The following is a 25,256-nucleotide window of genomic DNA, read 5'->3' on the forward strand; positions in this document are numbered from 1 at the left end:
ACTGCACTATGCCAACTGTGAAGTTTGGTTGAGGAGGGATAATGGGACTGTTTTCAGGGTTTAGGCTAGGCCCCTTATATCCAGTGAAGGCCAATACTAATGCTTTAGCACGCCAAGAAATTTTTGACAATACCATGCTTCCAATTTTGTGGCAACAGTCAGGGAAAGGCCCTTTCCTATTCTAACATGACTGTGCCCCAGTGCACAAAGCAAGGACTATAAAGCACCTTTGGGATGAACTGAAACAGAGATTGCAAGCCAGATTTTCTTGTCAAACATCAGTGCCTCACCTCATAATGCTCTGCAGAATGAATGGGCACAAATTCACACAGAAACACTACAAAATCTTGTGGAAAGCCTTCAAAGAAGAGTGGAGGCTGTTAGCGCTGCAAATGGGGGTGGGGGGGTCTTCAAATTAAAGGACATTTGAATACCATGTTATTACATTCCCTGATGATTTTTGCCCATATATTATTGAGACAAAAGCAGTGTTGTGAACCTGTTCTGCTGTAAATACAGGCTATTTTTATGAAACCTAATGGTGTTTCCTTATTTTGTAGCCAAAGACTGGAGGAACTGGACTGCACTGACTTCATTTCAATAGTGGAAGTTGCCACTTGAAATGAGTCAAAGTTTATTCACTAAACTCTAACATCAGGCCAGCTGTCTGCTGAGCTGAAGTTTCCAAATACTCCTCCAGCTTGTTTCAGGCTGAACGGAGCTCACTTATTCTCAGAGCTTAATAACTTTAAATGAGGGCGTGTGCTTTTCTTGAGGGCGTACAGTTTACATCCAACACTGCTCTGGTTTCTTTCTTTCTACTGTAACACTGAAGAATGTTCTAATTGCTGCAGGATGGTGGCATGAACAGTTGACATTCATACAATTCTGTGCATGAATTTTTATGTGGCTGCATTAATCCTCAGTGAGGCAGAAGCTATACATATGTCAGCATCTGTGTCCGAGTTGGCACATGCAGCCTGGAAATAGACACAACTGAGTCACAACACTCACGGTGAAGTGTCATAAGACTCACTGCTGCCTCCAAAGATGGACAAAGATCACTACAGAGCAGATAAAAATAAATAAATCAGGCAATCGGAGAGGATCCAGTTGCAGATAATAAGATTAACCTGGACACTGGAGCTTCTATGTGGAGATGTGGTCTGCAGGTCAACAGCTGGAGTTTCCTGAGTTCTTCAAAATGTGAAGTGCATGAATGTTACTTAATGAGAGCACATTTTCTCCTTTTAGCAACACATGTAGACACATCAGAGTAGTTTAACTGCTGGCATTAACACCTGGAGGCGATCCAGTGCAGGTTTTTATTGTTGGTTTAGCAGCAGCGTGCAGGGCGTTACTGAGCAGCACCTCATAAGTAGCTTTTGAGAACCAGATTTTTACCATCAAGTCCAGTGCTAATACATGTAATTTCCCACCAATGTTGAGTTCAGAACACATTTTTTTAACCTACACTTTCACGACTAAGATAAAATAAACATGGGACTTTGTCTGTACTGTACTCCAGCCATGCACGCACATTTGGTGTAATCTACGGGAAACAGCTGGACACAAGAGATATAAAGTCCAGGCAGAGTGTTTGATGATAAACACAGAGTTATAAATGAGACCAGATGAAGTAAAGGAGATTTTTTTTTTTTTTTTAAGAAGCAATTCTGTCCCGGAGCCAGCAGCTACCTCATACTGCTCACAAACACATTCCCACACAGACTGGGGACAGAGCACGTTGTAAAGATCACAAACACTCCTACATAAATATACACCCAGTCTTTCTGCCACTACTGATAGAAATTATTATTTCAAGTCAAGTGTGCTTGAATGAATAACAGGCATGAGATTATTCACGTAACTTACGCCAGCAAAGTCATATGAACCTAGAATCACCATGGCAACAGCTCTATTTAAAGTGCAATATGTGCTATAGTGCATCATAGTTCCTGTTCACTCCAGAAATATGGATAAGGAACATCCCACATAAAGACACGACTCAAACAGTATTTCATTTTTCATAAATAAATACCTGCTGATTTCAGAACTGTGCATGTAAAGCTGACATGTACACTGATATAAAGACAATTATTTAACACTAATCAGTATTTCAGGATTAGTGTATTAATAGTAAACACTCACACACTGTCTACACCTGTTCAGATATCAAGGCAACTAAAAAGGAAGCTTTAAGCACTCAGTACTGGGCAGTTTCTTATTTCAACACATAATTTAATGAAATAATTCATTCTAATTAATCCAAACCATATCGTTTCCAAAATAAAGCTATCAAACATGATGTATGCCTATATAACATTTATAATGATAAATAATAATATTATTCCACACAGTGGTAGGTGCACTGTTGGATAAACAATGCAAAGTGAAGATCATACCTTTATTTGATGGTGATTTTAATTATAAAAAGCAGGAACACATCATTATAGTAATGATGCGACATATTATTATACCAGTTGGAGGTCTGCAGACATTTAATGCTAGTTTAATTGTTACTTCAACAAAAGTATTTAACCACACCTGTTCCTGATTGAATTTAGGTGTTTCAATCAAGGACCCCTGCTGGATATTCCACAGTCAACTGTAAGTGATCTAACAGGGAAGTGGAAGAGTTTAGGAACAACAGCAACTCAGCCAGGAAGCAGAAGACCACGTAAAATCTCAGAGCGGGGTCAACAACTGCGAAGGCACACGATGCAAAAAAAAAAAGTCACCAACACGATGATTTCAGTGTTCATTTTGGCAGCTATTTTTAATTTTAGTCTTGGTTTTAGTCTTTGAATAAAATGTGTTTTAGTTTTAGTCACATTTCAGTCAATTCTACCCTTTTTAGGTTTAGTCTAGTTTTAGTCTATGAAAATTCAAAACATTTCAGTCTAGTTTTAGCACATAAAAAGTCCTCACATTTTAGTCTTTACTTTTAGAAAAAGCATTTATTTTCTTGCCTAAATCTGGTACCAAATCATGCTTTATGCACTCTGCCAAACCTAGGGTCCCTGCTTTCTACATCTGAAAGACAGAGTAGACACAGCTGCATTGTTTTTTGACAGATTTACCCGCAGCGGAGAAATATCACAGATTTTGAATGTCCAACACAAACTACATTACATTTAAGTCTAATTTTAGACGAAAATTAAACTTAGTTTTGTCAGTTTTAGTCATCATAGATCTATTTTTGTTAGTCTTAGTCTAGTTTTTGTCATGGAAAAAAAGGCTGTTAACGAACATTTTTAGTTATAGTTTTAGTCAACAAAATAAATACTGGCTGATTTCATAGCTGAAGAGTTCTTAACTTCCACCGGCAAAAAATGGGAGCACATAAATGTGCAGTGGGAGCTTCATTAATGGGTTTCCATGGCTAAGTAGTTGCATGCAATTCTCACATCACCAAGTCCAATGTCAAGTGTTAAATGTGAGTGAAGTGGAGTCACAAATCACTCCTCTCTTTTTGGCAGTCAGACTGGTGAGTCTGGGTTTGGTGGATAACAGGAGAACGCTACCTGCCTGAATGCACTGTGCCAACTATAAATTTTGATGGAGGAGGGGTAATGGTATGGGGCTATTTTCAGGGTTTGGACTGGACCCCTTATCTCCAGTGAAAGCCAATCTTTAAGCCCCTGTAAAGTGAAAATGAAACTTTTTTTAGGTTTTTTGTATGACAGGTCACTGTGTTATGAACCCCCAGGTCAAACTTCAGTCAAATAAAACATCTCCAAGTTTATAAAATAAGCTTCAAAATCATGACAAATAAGGCAGTAAAATATGCTCCAGGATGGTGTGGGCATGTCTAATGTATGAGCTGAAGCCACGCCCACTCAGGAGAAAAACAATCCTCTCAAATTCAGAAAATGTTACAATCTGAATGTTGACCTTATGTTCAGAGCGCAGTGACATCAGCTAATAACAGACTGTACTGAGATGATCTGCTCTGTGATTTTATATTATAATGTTAGAGGGGTGGGGTCATTCCCTACTGTGGGCTGGTGACATCAGCCCACATATTAGCCCCGCCCAAATTAAACCAAGCCAGGAAAGAGGTGATAAATTTGTAACAGTGTAAATCCAAAATTCTGTCACATTTATATCTCAGTTTTTCACATGTTTACGGCAACCATATTCCAACATATCTAGAGTGTTAAGACAAAAATTTTGGATTTGCCTTTACAGAGTTTTTAAAGCTCAGCATACTAAGACATGTTGGATAATGCTATGCTTCCAACTTTGTGGCAACAGTTTGAGGAAGGTCCTTTTCTATTCTAACATGACTGTGCCCCAGTGCACAAAGCAAGGATTACATAGACATGGTTTGATGAGTTCAGTTTGGAAGAACTAGACTGGCCTGCACAGAGCCCTGACCTCAACCCCATAGAGCACCTTTGGGATGAACTGGAACGGCATTTGTGAGCCAGGCCTTTTCATCAAACATCAGTGACTCACCTCATAAATGCTCTACAGAATGAATGGGGACAAATCCACACAGAAACACTCAAAGATCTTGTGGAAAGCCTTCCAAGAAGAGTGGAGGCTGTTATAGCTGCAAAACGGGGGAAACTTCATATTGAAGTACATGTATTTGAATACAATGTCATTATAGTCCCTAATAGTGTTATGGTCAGGTGGCCAAATACTTTTGTCCAAACGCAGGTCTTTACCCAAACAGGAAGTCAGTTACTCTTAGTGAAAGACACAAAAATCCATCATGAAACTAAATAGTTTTAAATGCTAAATTGTGTCATTTTAAAGCAACAAAAGGGGATTAACTGTGATTAACTCTAGAAACCCTTAGATAGTCGCAATTAAATTTTCCAGTAGTTTCACAGCTCTAATTGTAAGACAATTTATATAAAAAGAAAGTATATTACAAAACGTTTTTCCAATCTTTCCTGGTCCTTTGGTGCCATGTGTCACACAATTAGTCATTATTCTGTTTAATGTTTAACATGCCAACAGGTCTTTCTACAAACCCACAGACAGTTGTTGATGATTATTTTTGCAACCACAAAGGCTGCTCGCCAACCACCAATCAGACAGTTTCCTCATGGTGTAGGAGGGTATCAACATGCTCGAACCTGTAACATTTTTCAAAGTGCTACACTCATGTCACAACTTTGCTCTTTTTCTCTTTCGTCTCACTATGCGTCCCTCCACTCCTCCCGTCTGTTGAGGTCAGCAGAGGCAAAGTGTAATTAGCACTAGTTACCTACTGACCATCTGCTGCATCCACCTGGAGGGATTTAAACACCTACTGGAAGAAAAAATAGGCCAGCGTCTTCTCGTCAACTCACCCAGATTAGAGCCAAGAGGGAGTCATGACAGGGCGTCAGACTGAACTCCAGAGAGAGCAGTAGAAATAACTCCTCTTCAGTCAATAACCGTACGTCCCGGTGCTTCTCTGCTCTGTGCGACTGGCTGACTCTGTCACACAAACTCACGCCGCAGCACATGTTCCAGTGTTTCCCTGAACTCTGGCTTTTGTTCCACTCTGTCTGTAGATGACTTCAGTGGGGCTGAGCGCCGCCTGCCCAAATTCCTCCCACTACAGGCTCCAGTTCACAAAGCCGCACAGACAGAGAGGGACTGACAGCTAGGACGGCCTCTGGGGGGGGCGGGGAGAAAAACACACTATGTACACCACACAGAAACATGTGGTCCACTCTGCCCACTGCCACGCTGAGTATTTGAGTGTAACATTATCTGCAGATGAAACATATAGAGAGAAACACACTGTCACTACTCCTCCCTCCTCTCTGAACAAACCTTTATGTCCCTGACAGCAGTGATGGCACATGTGTTCAGACTGGCAGGCAGCAAGCGCTACTGAGGCATGTGGGACGACTCCTCCTGGGCGTGCAAAAAACAGCAGCAGAGAGAGTGACAAAGACAAGGGCTAATCAAGGAAGCTGAGAAAAGATAATAAAGAGTTATGAGAAAAGAGAGGCTATAATTTAGTCTAATGGAAATATATCAAAATGGCAATAATCAGGTACAAAATAAAAATAGAAAAAACACTTGAATATAATTCAGAGCTCTATGAAAACCTGAGCTTTTGGATTTTTGGATTAGTAGGACCTGATCAGTCTGAAATCCTAGCCTTATTTTTATCAATGACTACGTCTGAAAATCTTCTGAAGGTTCTGTTTCTGCAGAAAAAAATATAATCCCACAATTCTTGGAGATCTTCCTTTCAAAAAATCCTCACAAATCCCCTAAAATGTCCAAATATTTTACCTACAGTTTCCGTAAAAATTCCTAAAAATATTCTTTAAGTATCCCAAAAAGAAGTCATCCACAGTTTCTTAAAAATTTCCCCAGATTGTTTAGTGAAACTTTGGCATAATGCCTAAACATCCCTATAAAGAAATTCCTGAAATTTTTTTAACCAAGTTCCACAATTTTCAAATCATACTTTCCCCAATTTTTTATCACATTCCCAGAACTTTGCAAATACATTCCCCAAAAATTCCATGAAAATGAAATTCCCCAAGACATTTAAATTTCCATAAAAAATCTTGACCCCCCCATTCCCAGTCAAAGTTCTTAAACCTTACAAATACATGTCCCAAATTTCCATGAAAATGCCCAAAAATTCAAAGCATCTTACTCCTAAAACCTCCAATGACACCCTCAAATAAACATATCCCCAAAATTTCTATGAAAATATTCAAAAGTTTTCAAGCAAATTTCCCAAGATATCCAAACAAATTCCCTAAAATGTCCATGAAAATTCCTGAAAAATTATAGCAAATTTTCTAATATTTCAAGCCCACTACTTAAAAGTCAATGGACATTCTAGACAATTAATTAGAAAATTCTAATAGCAAAAATAATTTTTAAAATGTGTTGTTTTCATATGTACATGCATGGTCTTTTAGGAGGTTAAAATGTGCCTGCAAATGTGCGATTTCCTCAAGTATATTCACGTTCATGTGCACTGTTCATGCACTTTAACTTAAATGGTCACTTTGTTATAGTCTTGGTCTTTGTATAATGCCTTAACGCTTATATTGTTTGGTCTCTGATGTCTGATTTTATGAGGATTTCTTGTTTTCTTTATGTACAATAATGTAATAGGTCAATAATAAAGGCCTTTCTCAAACTGTTGCCACAAAGTTGGAAGCATGGCATTGTCCTAAATATCCTGGTATGCAGAAGCATTAAGATTGGTCTTCACTGTAGTTAAGGAGCCTTGTGCAACCCCTCAAAAACAGCTCCATACCATTATCCATCCTCCACTAAACTTCACAGTTGGCACACAGCAGTCAAGCAGGTTAACGTTTTCTTGGCAGAGAAGTGTGACTTTTTACTCCACAGAACAGTTCCACTGCTCCACAGTCCAGTGTTGATGTGCTTTACCACTCCATCCAAGGCTTTGCACTGAACTCTGCAAATGGAGACTGCATGGCTAAATATTTTATACATCTGCGGCCACAGGTCTGATTGAAATGTCTAAATTCAGTAATCAACAGGTGTGGCCAAAGATTTTGTCCAAATAGTGTATATGTGAACACAAACAACCTTGCACTTTTCCTGCCATCCAAGGGGCAAATTTCCACTAGGTCAAGATTAGCTGCAGCAAGTTTATGTTTTGTAACCACTGCTTGACTCTATGAACTTTATGCGCATACTGAGGCTCCTTTTTGCTTGTAGGTTGTTCTAATCATTCACTGACACAGTGGATAAATCCAATTATACAAGGCAAAAATGTCCGTCGCTTTGTTCACCCTCCTAGATTTCAGCAGTACCTTTTACTTGCCTCCAACTGGGACGGTAAACAGCTCAGGAATGGTGCATTTCCACCAAGTGGTCCAGTTCAGTTCAGTTTGATGCAGTACACTGTAAAACATTTGGAAAAGGACCACATTAAACAATTCAAAAAATCTTACTTTTCAACAGCACCCCGCTGTTGGGGTGTTGCCAATGTGACCCTACAGGCTAGAGCTTGACACACTTCTGGCTGATACTCGGACCTACCAAGTTAGGGTAAGGTTGGTTGTGAAAACTCAAGAAAGAACAGGATTTACTGTACCAGACCATACCAGACTGTACTGAACCAAGCCAGACTGATTGGTGGAAACACAACAAAACACTTCATGGGCAGGCAGTCTTTCAATTTCCTAAATATTTCAGGAGTGCATGTGTCACACTTACACTGCAGAGCATTTCTTTACTTTTACAGTTTAAATGCTGAAGACTCATTGATATAGTTCTTCTACTAATTGATTTTAACAATAAAAACCTAAAGAAATGCACTTGTACCACCTCTAAGCAGACAGTCTAGTTAGGGCTCTTAAACTATGAATGCCCACACAAAGGTTCAAGTAACTGGCACTCTGCTTTACTGTGTGTATAAAACTCAGTCAGGAGTTTTAACAGCATAAAGGGTTCATTGCCATTACCCCAACCAGCACAAATCTATGAGACTCCTTTTCATTCGTCCGCTAAGACACCATTTAACCGCTGCAGACAGCAGCAACCAACGAGACGCCCTCGAGGTGTCTCAAAGCCAAACAAAAACCACCAGGCCAACTCTCCTGAGTGCATGGAAATCCATTTTAATGTGTGACAGGCAGAGCTGCTGAGCTAGAAAGCACATGTCCTGCTGAGATTCACCTCTTTTAAAAACAAGTTAGCGGCAATAAAGTGAAATGAAAATGTTTGGATAGGTTTTAAGAAAATTATCAGGTCCGACGGATCGCTGTGATGTCTGGTTTCCTGTCTGGAAACCAGTCAACCACATAATAACCAGCCTCCCTCTCTGTAAACCCACCGTTCTTAATGTCACAAAGCTATAATCCTGAGATTTCAGACAATAGAGGATTATGTTTTGTTTAATCCAGACAGTGACTGAAGGGGAACAGCCCTAAAGGGAATCATTACTTCAAGGTTTATTGGGATATGGTAGGTTTCAGTGGAGGCTGGTACATCAATTTATAACCCCATCATACATCTCAAACACTAAAATGATCTGTGATGTACATTAAGCAGCTAAAGCAGAGGGAAATGAAGTAGATGTTCGACTTTTTGGTGTCCACTGTGCCCACATTTTGGTACTGGCCAACCTCAAAATGACTTTCCTTGATTGTCCTTTGATTCATATTTGAAGACACTTAAACAAATGTAGAGACATTATTATAAAGCTACTATCATGTGTGAAGTTGTTCAGGCTTGTAAAACTAACAAGCTCATGTATCATTGTGTCACTTTGCTGAGCAGCAGATGGATCCATGTGGGACAGAGAGGGACTCAACTCTCACTCAGGTAAAAATCAAACATCTTAACAGGAATAATGAACATCATTCCCTGACTGATTTCATCCACAGAGACTGGCACTGCTTCTGTCCAGACTAGTTTCACATCCTGAGTGGCATTTTAATGTGTAACTGCTAAAAAATCACAATGTAATGTGAGAAAGACAGAAACGGGGGAAAGATGGGAGTTATTGCTGAATATTCCTGCCTGGTCTGATTGTTGTATGATTTTCATAGAAGCCCAAAAATGATTATAAAGGCACATAAACAGACCAGTGTGTGACTCTCTTTCATTCAGAGTCAATGTAGATTCCATTTTTGTTCTCTCTCTCCCACCCTTTAATCAATACAAACTAGGGGTCAACTGATATTGATTTTTTTAGTGTCAATACCGCCATAGGTCATGTGACCAATAACAAATATGCATTTCCAGTAAGTATGAGCCATTATTTAAGAGGCCATGCACGTTTCTGATCAAAACAAAGCAAGAAGCAGAGAAAGTCTATGTACTATTGGCACAGCTGAAAACACCAGATAGTCAGGAGTTGGACATGTGTCATGCAGTGCAAAAACAAGATAAAAATACTGCAGTGACACGACAACCCTCCAGCTACACAAAAGACACCAGGCTAATTAGCAGTCAATTAACCTGACACCAGATGGATTTGTTTCACACATCCATCTGGTAAACCACTCATAGTCAGCATTTGGGAAAGGGCAGAGCCTTTGAAAAAAAGCTTGGAAAGTGACTGGATCAACATTCTGTCCGTCACACCTTTACATGCCAATCAGAGCAACAAAACACTTGATGTAGCCGCTACCGAGCTGCGCCCCTACCGAAGGAGTAACTCCATAGAGAACTGCATGATGCAAATCCTGGCGTCTGTAGACATGTCAGTACACGACTTTGTCGTTTTTGAAAAGAAAATAACTCAGAGCTGTTCTCTGTTCTTCTTTTAACAAAGAAATATCGTCAAGTTCTGATAAAAATGACTCTTTAGCATCCGTGCTAATGTTTTCTGCCATAATTGCTCCAGCCTCTTGTTGCTTCTTGCTTACGTCACGGTTCTGCCTCGCCCGAAAAGTACTGCCCCTCGACGCTGATTGGTCCTGTCACTTTCTAACTGGGCCCATACTGTTCAGATGGGAGCTTTGCAAGGTTAGCATTAAAAGGTATTAAGTCAAAATGTCCCTCAACTTTTATACAGGATGAGAAGATGCAAGATGCTTCACTGTTTATACATGAACCCTTACAGTGCAGGGCTGGAAATCAGCTTTTTGCCTACCTGCCACTGTAGCTGGTGGATTCAAAACTTTAGCAGCCATTATCTTTTTTTTTTACTTGATATAATAATCAAGGCTTATAGTAGTTCAAATTAAAGACTATAAATTTACTGCATTATGAGTGTCTGACTAGCAAAAATTAAATATTTTTGTGCACGATTTCCAAGGCAGTCTAGCTGCAGACTGTTGATCTCAGACAGCTCCTGTTGCACACCATTACTGTCAGACGCCGTCTCTGTCAGATATTAAGTGCCGTAATTTCCCAGTGCAACACATATCCAGTGTTAGATTTTTTTTAAATTCAACTTTATTTTTAAACAAAATCAGTTAGAAGTTATCTTTAGCAGCACAAGCTTTAGTAAGTGTAGCTAACAGCTAAAGCTAATGTAGCTACATGCTTCATGAGCTTGCAGCTTAAGCTATGTTAGCTATACAGCTACATTATCAAGGTAGCTCTGTTATCTACATAGCTTATGCTAGAAAAGCTACATAAGCTGCGTTTGTTATATTAGACAATTTTTGCCCCAGTGGCTTATAGGTTGAGCAAATTCACCTGACACTGCTCAAAAATACCAGCATTTGGCTAGTGGTGGATGCTAATTGCTGTTGATAACGAAGGTTTCAGACAGCTGCTTATTGATTGTAGGTAAGGCTGTCTAATCCCTACTCATTAGTTCATTACAGAAACTTTATGTGAATGCAGATATAAGCACACAGACATGCTTGTAAATACAAGTAAACTTTTAGTGAGTGAAACCAAAATATTTTTAAAAGCAAGAAAGACAACCAAGAGGGATTATATAATAACTAAACATTGTGTTGTGACAAGAAGTAGTTTTAAAAAAGGATGTCCTCATATCGGGACAGTGGGTTTACTTTACTTTAACACAGGAAAGACTCCATTGTGTAACAAAAAAGGGCCATTCTGCCAAATAGGTGCAAAAACCCCTATTTGGGACAATGATGCAAAAGCGTTGATGCTCCCTTTTACTTGAAAACTGTTGGTTTCATTCCAAAGTCTTCCCAAAATTTATTGAACAACAAAACAACATACTAAGTCCTGATGTCCTCATGTGAGTACTTGCTGGTAATCAGTGTTGTAGCTTGTTACTGATGAGAAAATGTGTAAAATCTGTCAAGACTAGCTGTAGAACATTTTTGCAGTCATCTTTAATGTACACTAATCATTGTAATAAGCTTAGGTGACCACAAGATGGCAGACAACATGTCCACAAATGAGGCAAACAGGTCTAAGTTGAGCAAAACTAAGAGAAATGGTGCAAGGAACCCAAAATGTCATGACCCTATGTGAGGACGCAGGTTAATGCCACTTTTTTGGCTGAAAAACAACAAATATTAAATTTTTCACTACTTCTCTGACCATAAGACAGAAACCATAATAAAGGGAGCAGGTATCTTTGCCATCTTACTTATCTCCATTTCATAAACTCTGTGGGCCAGGCTAGCTGAACCATTAATACCTAGGGGCGTGTCATGTGAAAGATGTTTTCAGTCATCATATTTATCAACAACTCATTCTTAAGCTGTGATTGGCCACTTAAGCACATCTTATAAATCACATGTGGACACTGTCATAAGATGATTTCTACACCTAATCTGTGCTGGTTTCTATGCACGTTTTTTAAATGAAGACCATCGTGTATTGTGGTCATATAATATCTTGAGGCTGTGAGAAATGCACAGTCTTACTCTGTGGAAGTAATCCATAGAAATTTTGTAAATAAAGGATGAACATAAGGCTCAGTGACCCTGACCTTTGGCTTTGAATATTGAATCAGTTTATCCTCCAGTTGGAGTGGACGTTTGTGCAAAGTTTGAAGAAAATTCTCGAAGAAATCTCGAGATAGCTGATTCATAAGAATGGCCCGGATGTACAGAGACGTACAGATGAACAACCCAAAAACATAACGCCTCTTCTGATATCACTAGCGCAACAGCATGAAAAGCACAAAAACAATGACTCCTGAGGATTCTCCCCATAGTTGAAGCCCTTAACAACATAAACACTATACGCTGTGTAGAGAAAATCAATTTTAGTCAGGCTGAAAAGAGAGGAAGAGGCTGAATACTTGGAGGAATGGGATTACTAGAATCAGTGAGACTCAATCATCTTTCTCAGCGTGATGCCTCTCTTGTGCTGCTTTAGTGTCCAGCATCTCTTCCTTTGGTTTTTAAGTGAGCAAGACAGTAAAAGTTTAAAGAGCGAGACTCACCCACTGTCTAGTTGCTCCTCAGCAGGATACAGGACGTTTTCGAACTCCGTAGGTTCCTCTGCTGGTACTTCATAGGTGGGCTCCTCAGGTGGGATCTCTGCTGGTTTTACCACTGGCTCCTCTTGTAGTTCTGGTTCTAGATGCTCTGCTGTGGTCTGTGTTGGTTCTGGTTCTTCATACTTTGTTGGTTCTGGTGACTCTTCTGTGCTTTTTGTTGGTTCAAAAGTCTCCTGTGAAGTTTCCAAAGAAGCTACCTGCTCCCTTCTTGGTTCTTGGAGCTCTTCTTGAGGCTCCTCTTCCTTCTTGAGTTCTTCTGTGAGCTCTTTCTCTATCTCCTCTTGGAGATCTACGTTTGTGCTCTGCGTTTGCTCTGAAGGCTCATCTTCACTCTCGATAGGACCTGAAAACTCTGCTGTTTTTGTGTCGTCTGGGAGTTCTGCTTTTGTGCTCTGTATTGGTTGAGGAAACTCTTCTTGAGGCTCTTCTTGCTCAAATGGTTCTCTGAGCTCCTCTGCCTTAGTCTCAACTAGGAAGGTGTCTTTTGTGCTCAGATTTTGCTCTTGAAGGTCCTTTGGAGGCTCCTTAATTTGTTCTGGAGGTGTTACCTTCAGTGTTTCTTCTTGTAGCTCTACTTTTGTGCTCTGCCTTGGCTCCAGGAGCTCTGTTGTCTTCTTTAAAGGTTCAGGAAGATCCACCGGCTTCTTCAGAGGTGAGATCTCTGTTGTTGTCTTCTCTTCCAGCTGTGGGCTCTCTGGCTGCTTCAGAGGAGCATCGATCTCCTCAGTCGGGGTGAGAAACTCCTGCTGGGGGGACTCCAAAGATGGGAGGCGTCTGGAAAACAAAATAAGAGAAGGGGCTGGTTGATGGACTGGTTGTTTGGTTTACAACACATGCACAAGGAGTGACTGACAAGTGACAAATGTGTGTGTTTGTCTGGGGGTTTGTGTCCCTTGAAAAGTGTGTGCATTTGTGTAGTACTTCCATTGTGTTGAGCTGAGTGAGAAAAGGATCATTCTTGCCCTAGAGAGCAGGGACGATGGCACAGCTGATGTCACTCTTTGGATATAAAGGGCTGCATTACATCCATTAGACTTCAACAAGCACAGTCATCTGACTCAATACAAAGTAGAGCTCTGTGTTTACCTCCTCATTCATATTCATTGTCACACAGCTCTCTGTAAAACCACAGCAAACAAATCCTGAACACGCTGATACTGGAATGCTAAGAGGAAACACTTAGAAGCCCATGGAATGCTAAAAATGCTCAATATCGCATAAAAACCACAGAAATATCAAAAGTAATGGAAGTATTCCTCCTGAATGATTCATAATGCTTTTCACTGTTATAACCAGTGACTCAAACCAATCACAGCTACACAGGCCTTTGTTTCTGTGATGTGCTTGAGCAGATGATATGTGACAGCATGCTAATGTAACATGCCACCTTCTGTGGCACATTAGGAGCATGATGACCTCTACTGACCTTTTAGATACATGTTGAACTGCATTTAGACATACACAGATCTCTCCTTTCTGCTCTCTAATACATTAAAGGTGACAGAAAAGTTGTGAAAATCACAAAACAGCACCTCACAGAAAAATGTGTCAAGAACAAGACTAGAGTAGATATTATATCCTCCTCCGTATATGCTGCCACAAGCCTGTTTATCTCATCTTTTGTTGTTACCTGTTGCTGCTGTTAAAGATGGAGCCTTGGCTGCTCAGAAAGTATCTTGAGGCTCATTCAAGGGAGTCTTTAGTTTCTAGCTTTGTGTTTGTATGCTGCCAATGCATGTGTTTGGAAATATTTGATGCAGAGTTGACAGCAGTTGAGATTTTTTTCTGACCTGACCACAGTTTACACTTCATCGTCACATTTTTGTCCTTTTATGCAACAAATCCATAGTGTTTATAGCTCCACACATCTAAAGATGTCCTTATATGAACTGCTGGACCATTTTCCTCTCCTTCCTCCATGGAACTCGTTCTAGCGTGTTAGTCACCTGAATCAGCGAGGGTTGTGAGAGTGCATTAAAAGGGACGCTTGATTTAATTTTTCTGTGCTCCGGTTTTACACATAGTTTTCCTTGCATTACATCTGAGCATATCATGACATTACATTTATATTGTAATCATCAGTTATCCAAGCTGACCTTGAACATATCATACTATTACCGTCTTTCTGCTCATTAAACAGGCAGTGTGTAAAATTCCGCCATGAGGAGGTTCTCAGACAAAACAATATGGGGCTTTTCCACTACAACTTTTGGCCATGCCGAGCCAGACCAAAATCAGTGTGCAGTGCTGTCTGTCTACAGTTTGATTTTTGCTGTAAAACGATGTAAAGTCAATCAGACTAGACGGTGTAGAGAAATCGAGGAGGACTCAAAACGCCACATCATCAGCTCTAGGCATGCCCTCAAACTGGTAGCTCGGTTGTGCTGGAAAAGCAAATCCCCTGCCTCGCTGCACTGCCATACCGAGTCAAACCAAGTCAAGCCGAGCCACGGCATGTGATGGAAAAGCCCCATACCACATAATAGGTAAAGACCAGCACCGCCCATCAACGCTTTTTACTTCTTGTTTTGAATTGTGGATTCTGTTGAATAAAAAGTTCTCTCGAAATTTAAAGAGGATAAACAGAAAGCTGCTGTTTGTTTCAATTCATAAATTTCTCATAATAAGGGAGAATGCACTTAAAAGTGCAATTCCTGGGTGCAGATGGCCTAGTGATTAAGTTGCAGCCTGTGTATGTGGGTTAGCCTGTGGCTCCCGTCCTGCATGTCTCTCCCACACTCTCTCATCCCTGTTTCTGAATTTATCCACTCTGCTCCTCGGTCAAATAAAGCCATAAAAAGCCCACATGTGTATCTTGAAAAAAGTGCACTTCTGCATGCACGTCCCTGGGAGTGCAAGAGCTCTAGAGTTGCTTCCAGTACACATGAACATTCTAGGACTGCTTCAAGCTTCATGCAGAAGTACATTTCTCCCTCATTATGAGAAATATATGAATGAAAACACGTCAGGTTTCTGTTTAGTAAATATCCCTCATGATTTGCCCCATTACTGAACAGAGTCTGGGGGGTTTCCAGGTTACAGAGGTGAGTTTAGGATGAACTTACAACCTATTGCAGCAACCATGACAAGACAAGAACCTTTACAACTGTAAAATTCAAGAATTATTCTGTCTTTGAAAACTTTTGGAAATAACTGAGATACTAAAGGAACTCACTAAAAATATATAACATAGGAATGGTCACTTTATGAATTAACAATACTACTTAAATGAAAAAAAATCGATGCATTGTATCCTTAAATGAGCTAATTAACATCAATCCTGCCCAATTCAACATCTGATTAATATTTTCAAAAATAATACTTTCAGCAGAAGTTTTGAGGGTGATCTGAGCAGATGAGGAGCAGCTTTAGATAGTGATTGCATACCACTCCAACAGTCTGAGATTTTTTTTTTTTAAGCCGAAGGTAGGCCAGGTACTGTGCTGCAGAGTACAGATAAGTCTCATGTCCCTGAATGTTGTTCCTTTAACCCCTTTTTTCCACATACATACTGTTAGAAAGGTAAGTCAACCCGAAGTCTTTTCATTCCTCTGGGAATCTCCGTGGTGTCCCAATTGCCTGTATAACTCCCCCCCCTTCATAATATTTTCCTACAGATTGTGCCACAAGTGCATTGAAAAAACTGAACTTTTGCGGTAGCTTTCAGAGAGACCGTATGGCAGTGTGCTAGCTGACCAAGCGGCTAACTAGATAACAGGCTATGACAGCTCATATTTATTAGCTAGACATGAAATACAGTCTGATTAATAACTTTGATGTGAAGTATATCAGGATTTATCATGGTTAAGGAAAAAAAACGGGTTATCTAACAAATAAACGAACATGAGAATGGATATGAGTTAGCTTAGCTTAGCTTAGCTCCTTCAGCCATTCTCATGTCCATATGAAATATACACTGCTTTCCTGGTTGGCCAACATCTTCAGTTATGCGAAATCTTTTCTGTTTAATCTCTCTAATTCTGGGGAACACATACTCCAAGCTGCTTGATGTCAAAAACCTGGACAATACTATTTTCTCCCCAACGAGTACAGATAGTTTATCAGCTTTATATGCATACTTAAAAAAGTGCACCTCCCTGCTTTGGACCCTAGAGGGCATCATCCGTATATTTACAGACATATCAATAATAGGGCTGAACAATATGAGAAAATAATCTAATTGCGATTTTTTTTCCCCAATAATGGTACTGCGATTTGGTATGCAATTATTTATTAAGTTCCCTATTTTATGTATTTTCCAACAAACACATGCAATAAATCATTCTACATTACAATCAACACAATATTGAACTAAGACTGAACAATTTTTAAAAATATATCTAATTGTGCTGAAATTGGACATGAATTACTGTATTAAACTGTATGGACTCTCATATTTAATCAGAAAAAAATCTTACAAAAATAAAGACAGTAGGTTTTTTTTTGTAGACTATTCTAAAATAATGGCACCTGAGTTGTTGGATGATATGTAATGCATAACATCTTGGCTGCAAAAAAGGTTTTGAACCGGTATTTTGACACAAATGTCATGTTAAAGAAATACTGCAACTTCTGTGATTTGAATATTACAGCAGGCCATATTGTGATTTAATCTAATTTGCAATTAACTGCCCAGTTCTAATCAATAACATATAAATCTGGAAACGAGGCGTAAGCCAGAGTAAACCCGTGTGCTTTTTTCACCATTAATTTCAGTACACAAATCTCTGGAGCAAGCTGTCTGGACATTTACTGTGATATTAATCCACGGTTATTGCTCACAGTTTGATTGATGATTAAAATTTGAATGTATGATAAGCTAAGGGGAACTTTATCACCGTTGTTTTTAATACCAGTAACCATTTCATCACTGGTGCTAAAATGTGTGCATTGAGATGCTGGAGTGGATAACCGCAACGACAATCACAACAAAGTGAGGTGGGAAAAATGATTAAATAAATAAATAAACTTGTGTTGATCATCTCTAAGCATTCTGAGTCCACTTAAAGGGCCACTAAAAATGAGCTAGGGGGCCTAACCTGGCCCCAACACCTCTAATTGAGTAGTCTGGCTGTTAAGTATTTTTCTGACATAGTCCTGTTGTCAAACACTGCCATGCTTTTGTGTTTACCTTGACTTCTCTGTGTTCTCTTGTTCACTCTGAGAACGGGATGCAGCTTCTTTCAGAGCTCTGATCCAGTTTGTCTCTGGCTCCTGAGCAGCAGTCGGACTCTCTTTGTTCACAGACACTAGATCACCAGGAGGAACGGGGGCAGCCGATCTTTCACACTCAGAAGCAGTAACAACAGGGTCTGCCACACTATTTTCCTGGGGCACTAACACCTCATTATGTGGTTTTTCTGCAAGAAGGGTCATGTCAGAATCATCCAGGCACTTTGAGGAAACTTCAGATGGAGCCTCAATCTTACTTGATGTATACCGGTCTTTTTCTGTGTTGTCAGAAGGATGATTTCTCCCCTCTGTGTTAGCATTGCTGCTCTGTGTCAGCTCACTTTCACTCACATTTGACTCTTTAACTGATCCACTACTTTCCTCCTCCTTCTTTGCTGCGTCATTGTTTATTGCCTTTATCCCACTTTGCTCCGTCCCCTGGCTGCTTGCTTTCTCTCTTTCCAAAGCCTCTTTATCCTCTTTTGTAATCTCCTCTACATCAGGGCCTTTTATGGCTGCTTCTGCTACTGTGCTTCTTTGTGTTGCTAAGCTTTGTAGCTCAAGATGTTCACACTTTGAATCCTGAATTTTACACTCTTTAGCTTCACTGCTCTGGTTTTGCTCAGCCGTATGATGTTTTTCTGCTGTTTCTGGAGGCAGTTTTTGGTCTGCACTTGAAGGAACTTGTGCGTGAATGTCGCTGACCTTTGATAAAACAGGAGTTTGGAAAGGTGAAGTCTCATGTCTGTGAGATGAAGACTCAACAGATAGGGCAGTGTTCTTTGAGGTCTGACAGATGGATGAAAAAGTGCTTTTTTGCTGACCTTTACTGCTCAGATTGCTTGTTGTAGAAACAGTCTGCTCATCATCAGTGCTTTTGGTCTCACCTAGTTGAGAACTTCCTAGCTCATTCTTCTCAGCAGCCCTTCCACTCACATTTAAATCACTGCCATGGTGAGACGGCACATAAACCCTGTCAAGCACTGCTGCGGTCTGCCCTTCCTCTCTTACACCTTTCCCTAAATCCATCACTTGCTTATTGCTGCTGCTGTCAACATCTGTCAAGTCATCCCTTCTCCCTGACTGACACAAACCCCCCACAAACCCTTCCTTTTCTACGTCTTCTTCCGCCAGTCTGACCTCACTATTAGTCCTTTCTGCATGCTGTAAACAGACATCTGACAACTCCTTTGTGGCCTGTTTAGATGCTGGACACTGCTGCTGCTGGGGAAAACAGCTTGGATCTAGTCCAGGCTGTGACTGAGTCTGATCGGGCTTTATCTTAGCTGTTTTAGTGTCTTCAGCTGACCCTGCAGGTCTGTCAGAGGATGAAGAAGACATCTCTATCTGGCATTTTGATGCTTTGCCACTCTTCCCATCTCCATCTTCCTTTATTGGTGATTCAGCGTTTTGTGTTTTATGTTTATGTGGTGGCTGCAAGTCACCAGCATCCTCTACAGGCTCTTTATCTGCCTCATTACTCTGTTGTGTTATGCCTTTGTTTCCTGTTTGCATCTTGCTGCTGTCTTCTGTTTCCTTCCGATTATCCTTTTCAACTTGTTCCTCCTTCCTCTCAGACATCATAGAGGTCTGATAATCCATGTTTTGTTTCTCTTTGTTCTGTTTAATTCCATCGTTTGTACCAAGGCTGAGTGGGCAGCTGATGTTAATGAGCTCATGATTAATGGATGGTTCACAGATCGCAGGTTTGCCAATGGAGTCTGCACCAGAAGGCTGAATCAGAGGAGGTGCATTTTCCTCCTTTGAACATGAAACATTCACATGATTCACAGCAGATTTTGTAGCATCATTTCCATCCTCCATTTCCACACAAATCTCATCTTCTTTAACATTATCCAGTCTCTGTTTTCCGTCACTATCATCGTTAATTTCTCCAGAGACTTTGGTGCCATCACTGCTGGCAGCGCCACTCTCCGTCTGCTCAGAAGGAGCGATATCACCGTCTCTAATGAACTCCCAGTGACTCAACATGGGGCAAGGAGGCCGCGGCACAAAAGCAGGATTACTGGCACAGTGCTCGATGGCAGGAATTGACTTGTCAGAGGCTGCTATTGAAGCCGCTGATTCATCCGTTGTTTTAAATTCACCGGTTGGGTCTGTGGTGACAGGTCTAGAAGGAGGCGTTTGATCTGATTTTGTGGAGCTGAGTTTATCAGGCTTCGTTTGAAGAGAGGTCACAGTTTCAAGTTTTGAAGAAGGCTGCCCAACATGTAGCTCAATAGAAACGTCACATGTAGCATTTTCAGGCAGAAGCACAGACAACGAGGCAAGAGGGTGCTGCTTACCTTCATTTTCTTTAGCAGCATCACCAGTTAAAGATGACTCTACCTGAGACTTGTTCTGTAACTTATCTCCTCCTGTTCTCACCTCTATTCCCTTTGTCACTTTTGCATGTTCAACTGTTTGCCCATCAGCCTCAGAAATAGCATCTCCTGTTGCTTGTGAAAGGTCCAAGCATTCTTTATTATCAGCCTGGTTCTTCTTGTCAGGACATGAAATCTGTTCTGTGCCGGTTTCGGTCTCCAGAGTGTTCGTCTCCAACTTTTTGTCACCTGATTGATCCTTTTGAGCGTCCAAGTTGGCGTTGTTGCTCCATTTTGCTGGTTCATCCTTGGTAGGAGCTGCTTTTGATTGACAGTCTTGTGTCTTCAAGCTGAGGAATTCTGGGAAAGTGTAGCTGGCTTCAACGACAGGATGGTGCAAACTCTCGTGCACCATCACTGGAGGCAAAAAGGCATAATCCATGTTTTTTAAATCTACAGAGGAGCTGCTCCCTTCCTTCACCGTGTCCTCAAAATGAACCCTGAGGTTGCGTCCTCTGCTGTCACATGCATGCACTCTGGGGCTGCCACTGTTGCTCTCTGTCTGAGAGTGAACTTCCCTTGCACCTTCTGTTTTGCTACTTTTCGGTTCTACCTGTTGATTTTTGCTCGCTTGTTGCTCAGTCAAAGATGTCGAAGGCTGCGGTGAAGGAAAAACTTGGCTCTCTGTTTCTGTGGTGCTATCACGCCCTAAAGAAAGTGCTTCTTCCAGACCAAAATCCTGTTTTTGTCCATTTATATCCCCTCTGTTTGAGTTGCTGGAGACTTGTTCAGGCTGAGTAGAGAGAGGTGAAATTGCTGCGACACACCGCTCTTGCCAGGAGCCAGAGAGACGGTCCCGTTCGGTGCAGATGCTTTCAGAGATGGTAGCAACCGGCTCCCTCCAGCTCTGTGATTTCAGCTGTGACTCGGCAACATTGGTGGGCGGACACAGCTCAGTCTCAGCTGATGACACCCCGCGAGCAGAGCCTCCTGGCTGGCTGAATGAACTGTACTCTTTATCCAACCCTCCTTCCTCTCCCTCTGCTCCTGCAGCAATGTGATCCTGACTATCACGAGGAGTAAGTAGCCCAAGGGGAGAGGTATTGATGCAAGCTTCTGAGCGGAGTGGCTCCTCTTCTGCTCGTGAGATTTCTGTGTCTGCACTGCGAATGAACGTCTCCTTCAGTCCCTTCATGTCACTCTCTGTCGAGTTTTGTGGCATTTTGCTGCTGCAGCTTTCCTCACATGCAGCCTGTTTCTCTTTTGAGCATTTTTCTTGTGAACAGATTAACGAGAGGCTGTGCAGGGGTCCTTCTTTTTCTGGATCTGCCGGGCTGAGGCACTTTTCTATCCCTTCTACTCTCTCCACTGAATCACGCCTCACGCTTTCTCTCTCTCCCTCGCTTTCTACCACTTCTGGCATCGTGGGTGTTGTCAGTGGCAACGCAGCAACCACCACTAAAGCCTCTTCAAGGGCACTCTGCACGCCGCTCTCTCCCACACAAGTTCTGCTGTGGGAGAGTGGGCTCTGACTCTCCTCTGAGGTAACTATAGCCTCATGTGTTTGTGTAACTGATCTCTTATCAGCAGCAGCAGGATTGATAACTGCAGTTTGGACATTTGTTGTGCATGTGCTTTGGTTATTGGTGACATCTCCGGTTGCATGCCGGCTAATGTCTGCACAGTGATGCGTGCCACATGGGGCGTCTGTATGCTTGTGGTTATCTGACTGATGAGCCCCCGGTGAAAAAGCCGGCATGGGCGCAGGAGAACAGGCCGAGTCGGTAACACAATCCTGCCTGCTATGAGAGGATGAAAGCGGAGGGCTGGAGCTGACTTTCCCCTCAGGACTCAGCTGTTGCTTGTAGTCGAATCCATTATCAGGCTGTTGCCCACAAATCACTGCTTCAGTGTCTGCTTGTGCCTGTAAATCACTTTCAGGCTGCATTTCTCTCTGATCTGACATTTTTTTCTTCTTCCTTTGCTTCCTTTTCTCTTTCTTTTTTGCCTTTTTGTCCTGCTCGGCCTGCTGTGTATTCATTTTGTCTGTTTTTGACGCTCCATCCTCCTCCTGCACCTCTGCTAATGCATCTCTACCCTTTAAAAGACTACTTCTCTCTGATGAACCTTTAAGTGAATCAACTTCCTTCCAAGGTTCCTCTTTCTGAGCCTCATCGCTCTGACTTTCTGTCTTCCTCTCTCTTATCTCTCTGTCTTTCTCCCCTACCACTTTAAAACTATCATTTTCCTCTGCAGCTGCCTTTGAATCAACACATTTCTCTTTTAAATCAGCCCTCCACTCAGAAAACGAGTCATCTTTTAGCGTCCCTTTAAATGCTGCTCTTTCTACTTGTGCATGCGTAGGTGTCTCCTTCTGCTCTTCTCTCTCTGTTTCTTTTTCCGTCTTAATCCCTGAACATGTATCTAGGCTCTGTGTTGCTTTTATTTCCCTCTCAGTCCCAGCTGCCCCGTCACTACTCTCAGTTCCCAGAATATAATTCCTGAAACTAAACACAACTGTATCTGTGTGCCTGTTTGCTGCCTCACTGTTTCCGTTTGTGCTCTTGTTGCTACGTCCCGGCTGGACTACGACTGGAGGCAGCGACGATGACTCAGTGGACCTATTAACCATCACTTCTCCGGTTTTCTTCCCTTCAGCGTGAACTCTCTCAGACTTGGTGCTGGAGGCCTCTGTGGGATTAACTCTCCCCAGGGAGGCCATTTGCTCCTCACATTCCTGTAAGGCCTTTTGGAGTTCCTGGTCTAGGAGCACAGATGTGGGTGGGGTGAAGGGTCCGACATCCGGGTGGGGTGTGGCAGAGGGCCAAGGTGATGGCTGGACATCTGTGAGAACTGGGTCGCTGTCATGAGGCCTGAGATGAGGGCAGGGTGACAAAGTTAAGAGTCTGGACTTGCAGACAGACAGCTGGTCATTCCATGATGCCGCAGAGCGCTGACATTAGCAGAGCAGAGACCCATGCTTGCACACTGCATTCTGAGATATGCTCACACCACACACAACCTCGTCTTGAATACGCATTACCCTACAACAGTGGTTCTCAACTGGTCTAGCCTCAGGACCGGACTACTCAATGACAAATCTTGAAGCAAATTTTTATACTTTTCAATGACTCAAACTTATTGAATGAAAAACAAATGACTAGACAAAGAGACAGGCAAAACAAACCAGTTTAAAAAGCGAGTTATCTAAGGAACAATAGGACGGTTTTTACTGTCATATTCTGGAAGACTAACCTGACAAACCAGATCGACTGTGTCAAATATCTCTGCATGGATGTATTGTGGTCCAGTTCTTATTAAACTTCCACTTTTCTACCACAGCAGCAGCCAGTGGATACACCAGCAAACCCCACCCATAATGATTACAAACCCATTGCCAGTGCTGACCGGGAGAAGAGCAAAAACATCTTTTCCGTCATGAAAAGCTTTCAGTGTTGTTCTCAGCTCTTGCTTTAATAGAAAATGTGGTACAATTCTGACAAACTGCTGCTGTGGCTATCTCCAAGCAAATCACTCCACTTGTAACTCACAATCTCATGCCAATGCTGGTCAGCAGAAGAGAAAATCTTTTAGGGTTGTTTTTATTCTTTATTTCATGCAGAAACATGGTCAAGTTCTGGTAAAACTGACACTATACTACAGCTATATCCCAGCTCAACACCACACTGGAGGCAGCCATTGCAAACAGCTTCAAGTCCAACTAATCCCCACCCATAGCTACCACCCCATTCTCCTCAAATGATGCTGATTGGTCCAAACATTTTTGGTTCTGCATAAACCTTGCTGATTGGCTTTTCTAGATGGATTTGCCTGATGACAGAGATGGAGTCTGGCAAATCCATCTGCTTTACAAGGGTACCGGGAGGCAAGAACCTTATCTTGAGAGGATGTTGATGAAGCACATATATTTCATCGTACAGGTTATGCTTTTCGATGCTTCTGCATTACTGTATCCATTTCATTGTGCAATGTCTGCCCTGTTTCCTGCATGTTGCATGTATGGCCAGATTTCATGTATGTCATCAGGAAAACCCATCTGGCAGCGATTGTGCCAGGTCAAAAAATGGACCTGACCAGTCAGCATCATTTTAGGAGAACAAGGCAGTAATTAAGGGTGAGGTCTAGTTGTACTGAAAGCCGATAGCAATGGCTGCTGCTAGTGTAGCGTTTAGCTCAGATGTTGCTATAGCATAGTGTCAGTTTTATCAGAACTGGGCTATGTTTCTTTATTAAAGTAATAACACAGAGCCACACTGAAAGCTTCTCTTAGAAGAGAAGATGTTTTTGCACATCTCCTGACAGGCAACAGCATGGGTTTTATCCACCACCAAGCTCCACTGTTCATAAACTACGGAAGCAATAGTCTGTAGAGCTCAGGTTAGTACTGGAGCTGCATTTTTCGACTACCTCATTGTCTTTTGGCTCTGATTGGCCTGTCATGAATGTGATAGATGGAATGTTTGCCAATCACCTGACACCTAAAAAACACTGTCTTCATGACAGTAGTACCACTACTGTAACACTAATACTGTGGCTATTATCAAATGACCCAAGATATATCATTACTGCCAATTCCTACGACCCACTGACAACAGCTTTGTGACCCACTTTTGGGTCCCCTACCCACCAGTTGAGAACCAATTCCCTTAAGGAAGTTTAGCCAACTGTTCAACTGTTCAAAGAATAATGCTGTTAATGATCATGCAGACAACTTGGCTATGTTAAGAAAGGAACAATGAAATAGCACCAAAGGCTGCCATTACTTTGATACTTTCATTGCAAGTGGAAAACTTATGGGGAGCCCACAAAGGTAAGCAAACACATGGTAAGGTTTATCTGCAATAACTATGTATTATTTTAATCTGAATACTCATCATTCTTATCAGTGC

At 41.5% G+C, this 25,256-nt stretch overlaps 1 protein-coding gene across 12 annotated transcripts in view; it reads right to left on the bottom strand.

Annotated features, from left to right (window-relative positions):
- The window catches only part of tacc2 (transforming, acidic coiled-coil containing protein 2), a 130,298-nt gene that overhangs the window by 63,597 nt on the left and 41,445 nt on the right, over positions 1-25,256 (bottom strand). For all 12 annotated transcript variants that reach the window (XM_041788690.1, XM_041788699.1, XM_041788698.1 and 9 more), the window contains 2 exons: positions 17,982-23,219; positions 12,794-13,624 (listed from right to left, as the gene is read on the bottom strand). In XM_041788690.1, coding sequence (XP_041644624.1) covers positions 12,794-13,624; positions 17,982-23,219 — 6,069 coding nt within the window. The remainder of the gene's footprint in view (positions 1-12,793; positions 13,625-17,981; positions 23,220-25,256) is intronic.

This window comes from Cheilinus undulatus, linkage group 6 (assembly GCF_018320785.1).
Source record: "Cheilinus undulatus linkage group 6, ASM1832078v1, whole genome shotgun sequence".
Taxonomy (NCBI): Eukaryota; Metazoa; Chordata; class Actinopteri; order Labriformes; family Labridae; genus Cheilinus; species Cheilinus undulatus.